General features: G+C 37.4%; 1 protein-coding gene across 2 annotated transcripts; it reads right to left on the bottom strand.

Moving 5' to 3' along the window:
• Window positions 1–435: 435 nt before the first annotated feature.
• Window positions 436–7,074, bottom strand: LOC148029752 (tetraspanin-10-like). Of its 2 annotated transcripts, XM_087686065.1 has the most exons (12): window positions 6,704–7,074; window positions 6,443–6,518; window positions 6,159–6,277; window positions 5,804–5,858; window positions 5,653–5,708; window positions 5,389–5,436; window positions 3,959–4,007; window positions 3,107–3,190; window positions 2,902–2,969; window positions 2,671–2,796; window positions 2,504–2,579; window positions 436–856 (listed from the first exon to the last, which is right to left on the bottom strand). In XM_087686065.1, exons 2-12 carry the CDS (start codon window positions 6,491–6,493, stop codon window positions 782–784), a joined length of 807 nt encoding a protein of 268 aa, XP_087542191.1. In that variant the 5' UTR covers window positions 6,494–6,518; window positions 6,704–7,074; the 3' UTR covers window positions 436–781. The 2 variants fall into 2 exon arrangements, with proteins under 2 accessions (XP_087542191.1, XP_087542190.1); XM_087686064.1 differs by having other exon boundaries at window positions 6,443–7,073.
• Window positions 7,075–8,131: the final 1,057 nt, after the last annotated feature.

Raw genomic sequence — 8,131 nt, forward strand, 5'->3', positions numbered from 1 at the left:
TGAAGATTTCATAAAGCATAATCGATTATCGATATGGATAGTGGAAATCCATGGACTATATTAACAGACTTTCAATGTGGGTATTGGGAATCCCTAGACTACATTAATGTCCTATTATCAATACACTTTTCAATATTGACCCATTAAAAAAGAAACTTGAATTCTAAAGCCATTCGTCTTGAAGTTAAACAACTATAAAAAAGAATATGCCTTCATACAAGTCATGCCATTACTAAAACATCAAAACATAATCACCAAGAGGGAGAGGTGATTGTCCAAAAGAAAAAAAATATAGATATAAGGGAAATATAAAAAATATGTGTGTTCCTAGACATCAATGCGCTAACCACTATAATTACAAGAACTTGATACCTAATAGATCTAATTAAAAAACCACAACGTTGTTCCTATTTCTAAGATATCAATTATGCATAATTACACGTCAACAAATAAAGAATACATCGCATAACCACCATGAAAGATTTTGACTTCAAGATGACATGGCAACATTACAAATCATCCATAAAGGATCTATATGCCAATGGAACTCTTTGAATTTTAGGGAATGGAACTATTGTCCATAAAAGATGTCACACCTATAATCCATTAAAAATGATAATGTACAATCTATGCCATGCACCATTAAATCTTTTATAAACAATGCAAAATTCTCCCAAAGTGTAAAAAAATGTCAAAAAATCTTGGATCTATAAAAGAATGAAATGGGACCTCACAACTTGATGTCTGACATGAAAAATTTTCACATTGATATATCATTAGCTTAGTCCCATGTTTTGTCATAGCTTCTATATTGGGCATTTCGTCTTGCACAACACCCCACACAATAAAGTAGAATCTGTTCAATGAAATGAATAGATACTTTAGAAGGTTTAGCATGAGACTTTATTGACATTTGCATAAAATAGGAGAGCTCGTACACATGCACACACATATGCATGTGTGCAAACAACACACAAAATGTGTGAGAGTAGAGGAACATGTGTGCATGCATATATGCATGTAGTGTGTGTGTGCGTGTGTGTGTGCATGCGTGCGCATGCGTGTGCGCATGTGCATGTGCACACATGTGCATGCACATGCACAAGAGCACACATGTTGTAAGCAAGCATGTGCCTATTATTGGGAATGGATAAGACACTTTTACAATGAGTATATATGTGTATTCATGCAAGTATTAATGTATGTATATGCATGCACACATGTGCCTTGTGCATGTGCATGTGTGAGCACAATGGTTGCATTTGACTATGTACATGTATGCGAAAGTCTTTGAGATACAAAATGTAATGCGAAAGTCTTTGAGCTATTGCCATCCTAATGCCCTTTCAAGCATACTATAGCCCTTGTCGACTCAACTCTTGGCTTTTGAACACTTGGGTAGACTATAAGCATGTGTGCTTATTGTAAGGTTAGACATAAAGTCAAACAAAGCTATTTATTGCAAAGTCTCAAAACATATTTGAGCTTCCCAACAGCATTAACCTATGGCATTCTATGAATAGACTATTGTGCAAAGTATGGATCTGCAACTTTGAGCTTCTTATGTATAAGAAATGCACTTCCCATCAATTTAAAGGTTGAGAAATAAGAGGTACACATTGGTACATGGAAGCTAGATACTCTATCATTGAGAGGCCTTGATCTATACACCCTCACATCTCCAATCTCTAGTAGGTTCAAACTCCTTTACCCCATTTCATGTCTCTCCTCTAAGAAAAGGATGTTTGGACATGGAAATTTGAAAATATTGGACACATTTTGTGAACTCCTTTTTTTCAGATAGTAAGTTGAGTTGTTTGGTTGTAGAGATGCTTAATTCATCATTCACTTGTAATTAGAAAAATAAGGTTCACTTAAGCAAAAGACGGGTAATGACAACTCAATCGAATCTTATTGGAAACCCTCTTAATATAGATAAAAAATATTGATTGGCCAATGTTTAGGATGGAAACTTGCATAAGTAAACAAAAAAAAAAGTCTTATGATAATGTTTGTGCATGAGTTGAACATCTACATGTGTGCAACACACTTGTGCATGGGTTTGTGTCATTATTGCAATACATGCATACATTCATACAATTCATTTACATGTAAATGTGTGTGTACCTCAAGGAAATCGCTACTTCAAAACATCCCTATCAAAAACATTCAAACCCCTACCACCAATGTAAGAAGTTAGCTCTTAACTAAAGAGTCTCCATATGTACTTTTTTTTCCTCCTTATATTTAATAATCCCTTATATAGAGGATTATACATCAATGCATCCCCTATATGTTATGGGTCACATAAATAGATAGTATCTCACTAGTTGACTTACGTGATAAGAGACACATATAAAAAAGTGACAATCCCAAGACATGCACACAAATTCATTCTTATGCAATGCACATATAGAACATTGCATGCATATATGCATACAAAATGATACATTGTAAAGAGAGAGAGAGAGAGAGAGAAAGAGAGAGAGAGAGAGAGAGGTACCAAGAATGCAAAAGCTGCTATATTGATAATGGCAACAAACCTCCACTTCTTTTGTATATAGTGTGCAACTCCAGCCCTATATTTAGCACACACAAGTGAAGCAATTATTAGCAAACAACTATGAAATGAGATAATGAATAAAACATATCAAATATGCATGAACCTACTTGCATGAGTCACAATCATAGCATCGAGTGGAAAGTGAGTTCTCATAAATTTTGCAATCATGGTTAGAGCTCTTTGAGTGCAATGAAGTATCATAATATGAAGTGTTACGAGCAAGATAGCCACACCTAGAGCATAAAAACCATGTTTAGTAAGAATTCATTTCAAGTTGCCATGGAAGAGGATTTGGGAAATATATTTATGTGTTAACATTGATAGGGTTCAAGCATTACTCAGAAGGAGGTATGCAACAACCAGTTTGGATTGATGTCAAATCTACCTTCTTGTATTGCTTTAGTGTCTGCACAAAGAAAGGGGGTCAAATGCCATCAAGCATAGCATTGTCATAGATCTAAATCTACTTAGCATCCATAAAAATATGTCAAGTACTTTAAATTTTGGTAAACGTGCAAGCTTTTATCAAGCAAACATTCTTGCCTTGTATTTTTTGATCAAATTGTTGCAATACTTTGTTTTCACGAAGCAGCTCTTCAAATGCTTCCAATTTCTCACATGGTTGAACTGTAAAATATATCAATAAGCAAATATTGTTTAATGCGATCAAAGTTAATTCTTAGGATCATGTTGAAATAATTGCACCACATGTGATTAGTGTGTCTCAAAAATCTATATATAGTTAGCATATCACAAATTTTATCTCAAAACTTCAATGAACCATACTACATGTAATTAGCATACCTAAGCATTATATATGGTAAAACTTCAATGAACCATACTACATGTAGTTAGCATATCTAAGCATATATATGTCAAAATTAAACCATGGGAGTTAAACATCGAAGCAAGGTGATGTAGATTGATAAGAGAGTGATAGTAACCAATGGAAAGAGTCATTATAATGTGTCAAATATCCTTAAGTTGTGCATATTCATGATTTGACCTTGTCCATATGCTCAAGAATTCCACACATGTGTCTCATAGCTGGCTTTGGCCTTGTTTATGCACTCAAGGGATGTTGGGATAGAAAGTTGAGACCAAAGGCTCACCAATGACCATTCCTGAACAACATCTCAAATGACCCAAAAGCATAACAAAATTATGTGGCACTACTTGTGGTGCCCATATGGCTTTTGCGCTTTCTTCTTGTGTGTCAAAGTTTTCATTCACATATTTTTTCATATTTATCCTATAGAGTTTATACTCAACTTAGAATTTAAATAGAAAGATTTTCATGTGGAAAAGATTGTGAATATCTAAGAACCAAGTTTGTTAAATTGAAAAGGATGCCTAAATTGTGACTTTGCATACAAAATTAAAACACAAACTTACCTCCGTGCGTAGCCAATGAGAATAGTCACTGAGTTTATATTCTTTGTATCTACAAGAATAAAAGAAAGATCGATTGAGAAAATTGAATAACAAAAAAATCTACTACCTTTGCACTTGTTAGAGATGTTTCAAAGATTCATCTAGCTTGGAAAATTCAATTTAGGGACACATATATGCATACATGTAAAGTAATGAAAAAGAAAGAGACATTCCAACCAATTCAACATCTCATTTGTCCATCAAATACTTCTTCAACATATTTGGATGAGCAAAAGTGCTTCAAAGAGCTTTGAACAATTTGATGGGTCCTCTCACTAGTTCAAACCCTCAAGAATAAATGTTTAACCACGTTAACTAGGAGTAAAGGGGATGAAGGAATGAATGGGAAAATTAAGGGCGGTTACACACACTGAACGAAGGGCTACCCCCATCAATGTGTTGAAAGACCAATGTAGCCCTTCTTCTATTATGCAGTCCCCCCCTCTTAGGGCTAAGCTTAGATATACTTCATCAACCACATTTATTGAAACAATGCTCATTTTCTCTATTCTTTTCAAAAGAGGTGGATTTATTCTTCTCGACATAAGGAGATTCCCTACCCATAAGTTGCCCATGCATCCCATTGTAGGGTTTGTTGAAGGAGGAGGGCTATAATATGATGTGGCAAGGTGCATGTTGTGTATAGACCATGAGATATATACTCATTTGTTGTGCCTCCAAGAAACGCGCCCATTTTGGGCAACTAGTGCACCACATACTATAAAAATGCAAGCGTGCATGGGGATGCACTAGAACATTGCCCTTTTGTTTCTTTTTCTTCGTTCGCCTGAAGCCAAGACTACCTTAATTCCCAAAAGCAAAGGCTAGTTTTCCACAGATAAGGGAAGGAGAAGACTTGAAAAGTAGGCCTCTTGATGATTGGAGGAACCCAAAAGCTAACAACTCACCATGCTAGAGTACCATTGTACTAGCAGATGCGCGAAGAAACAGCAATGTTGAAAGAGAGCATAGAAGTGGGTGTATGCAATTCAATTCAACTCGATTCGAGTCAAGTTGGATTTGCTTTTATAATTGCGAAAAGGTTACACATCTATACAGAGGAGGACTCGCCCATGCCACAGTACCATTGTAAAAGCATGTGCCCTAACTAAAAAGGGCAACGCGAACAATAGAGGGCATGTTATGTTAACTTAACACTATATAGTGTAGAAGGGGATGCATGCCACGCAATTCAATGCAGATGCAAATTCAAATTCAAATTCAAATTGAGTCAAAATTCCATTGAATGGGGAAAGGAAAAGGGGGGATGAGAAAAGCTGCAGTGGCTGCAGTTACTTGAAGGGTATTCTCATGAAGTTTCTTTTTTGGGACAGTAATAATACATAATACATATTTTTTCATTTAATGGATTAACTGGCCTTAAGCCTTACCCCTGGCCGCTCACTGCGCGTCCCGCCCCGCCATTAGTGACCACAAACCTGCCATTAACCAATCAACTCGATTAATTACTTTGATTATCAGACCCTTTCATTGCTCCCAATTCCAGCAAAGATTGTGATCACTCAAAGCATGCGGTAGCTTATATAGAGCATAATTAAGTGCTTATCAATCCATTCTATAAAAAGAAACGCTAATCAAGCAACCCTTATTGATCTGCTTGCTTTAATCCACACTGTAGTACTAGTAGAACCTACGCAAACACTGTGAACGCTGCCATGGCCGCCAGAAGAAAGAACATGAGGATTAGGTACTGCCAGTCATCTCGTTAAGGATTTTAACTCTCTTCTGACTGAATGCGGAAACAAATTGATATGAGACCACTTCTGATCTGGTAAACAAGGATACAATCCACAGCAGGATGGGTATATCTCTCCATGCTCCAACAAAACCCACAAAAGATCTGCAGATTATTCGTAGTGATGAGTATGCTAGACAAGAAAATTTTCATCGTACAGAAAGGACTGCTGCTGTTACTGCAAATGAGTGATAAAAAGTTCAGATAATTATTTTGGGCAGCTGATTATTGCTACAAAAGACACTGGAGCTGCAGCAGAGTACTTAATGTGACTGCTGTTACTGCAAATGAATGATAAGCGTAGCATGATTAGTTTGGATAATTGGCATGATTAATTGATGTCATTACTGCAAATGAACGACTGGTCTAGATTAGTAATCTGATGGATTGGGGGGGTGTGATTACATGAGGAATATGAATCCACCAGCAGCCAGCACAGGGATTATCAAGAACTTCATGCAGTCACTGCTGTGTGACCTGATAGCCAGATATGCACCCAGGCCCAGCACAGCCAATGACAGGAGCTGCACATTTGCAGCACAAAAAAATTAGAACAGCAGCATTGGTCTCATACAGATTTGCTCACACTAATCTCAAGATGAACGGTATGAGTAACACAGATACAGTAGACATTAACCTCACAATCGTAGCCATTATTTGATTAATGGGGAGGGGGCGAAGCTGCTTACCAGTGTGAGAAAGTTGATATACTGAATCACATAATTGCTGATGCGTGCCATGGTTTGGGAGCAGATTAAGAGCTATCTGCAGCTCTAACAAGGTTACTGATGCAGATGTAATGCAACTTTTGGGAGGGAATGTGGATATAAAAGGGGGAAATTACGGTTGTTACAACAACCTCAGAAAGAGGGAGAGGCAGTGGCAAAATTTACTTAAGTGATTAAGATAGCTTAATACGCAGAGAGAGAGAGAGAGAGAGAGAGTTCTACCAGCACTGTGGTGGAGGTGGTTGAAGGAGCCACCTGCAGCACCTAATGTTACCAGGCTACATAATGTACTAACACTCTGCTTTTTAAGTATTTGATTATCTTAATGTGATGTCTGACCCTGATATGAGAGAGAGAGAGAGAGAGAGAGAGAGAGAGAGAGAGCGCTCAGTTAGTAGATTGTGGGTTGGAGCTTCCGAGGGTATGGTAGAGTACAGAACACCTTTCCCTTCTTCTTTTCAGCTTTCCAATCTACTCTCAACACTCATGCCAATCTTATGGAAAAGTGACATAGAACTGGTAGAATCATCAGTTAATGAAACACGAGAGAGAGAGAGAGAGAGAGAGAGAGAGAGAGAGAGAGAGAGTCCCTCGACTGCTGCACCATCCTCCTCCCTTTGGGCCAAATAAGAAGATCTCACCACTCACAACCTTCAAGACACTTTTCTCATTTGTGAACTTCTAACCACTTCCGGTGAAGAAGTCCTTGGTATGGACTCCATTGAGAAGAGTGATTCTTACTACAAGTAGGCACAATATCAATTTCCAAATGAATTCTCTCTTCTCACCTTTGGATGGATGTGACATGCATTTAATTACCCATATGATGCTACTACCTGCCCTTGCACTCGACTCCCACATGGCCTATGACAATGGTCAGTGGCATCACAACGCTACCACATGGAGCGGCTTGCTTGCTGCATTGCAAGTAAAGCAAATTCGTCGTGTCATGGTGGTCACTTGTAGCCACCCCTTGTCAAGGCTTGTACCATATATGATAAATTTATCCACCTTCACATTAGTATGCTTCACTCACAAGCTTTTTTGAGGCAATGCTTAACCCATTATTGACAAGTGTAAATCACTCTTGGGTGTGAAGAACCCCTAGGGTATAGAGTATAACATGAAATAAACTTGGGTGTAGAATACTTCTATTGTGTAAAGTATTGTTGTGCAACTTGTATGAGCCAGCTAATCTTTACATTGTAGTTTTGTGAGTGAAACCACGCGTGTTTTTAACACTATGCTTGACACATCATAAACCATGCAAATCTCTCTCTATATTGAGAGTGTTGCATCAATAAAATATATTGCACTCTTCATAGAGTGCCAAGACATATAAGAAATACAAAAAAGTACATTGGTGGTGCAAACTTATCTTGAAGAGTAAGCTATAAGCTAGGTTCTATAGGATTAGTCGTAAGCTTACATGCGTCAAGACCAAATCTTCTTGGGGAACTCCAAATGTACTTCAATTGTTGCATAACAATGTCATCCTTTTGTTGTGTAAACTACGTGCTCAAGTAATAGTGTAGCAAACTAAACTCTAAGATCTCAAAAGTGGAGTGTAAAATTGTAATCTCTCAAAATCAATGAGAGTAGCAAACCATGAATTTGTGACCAAAAGAAAACTTTTGAACTTTTCCCATA

Source organism: Lygodium microphyllum, chromosome 10 (genome assembly GCF_053477565.2).
Source record: "Lygodium microphyllum isolate KBCC chromosome 10, Lygodium_microphyllum_v1.1.10, whole genome shotgun sequence".
NCBI classification, from domain to species: domain Eukaryota; kingdom Viridiplantae; phylum Streptophyta; class Polypodiopsida; order Schizaeales; family Lygodiaceae; genus Lygodium; species Lygodium microphyllum.

Coding starts and splice junctions, on each gene's coding strand:
- LOC148029752 (XM_087686065.1), bottom strand. CDS start 6,493: ATGGCACGCATCAGCAATTATGTGATTCAGTATATCAACTTTCTCACA. Junction 5,859..6,158: donor GGTGGATTCATATTCCTCAT/GTAATCACACCC, acceptor AATAATCTGCAG/ATCTTTTGTGGGTTTTGTTG. Junction 2,797..2,901: donor TGTTGCATACCTCCTTCTGA/GTAATGCTTGAA, acceptor TTTATGCTCTAG/GTGTGGCTATCTTGCTCGTA.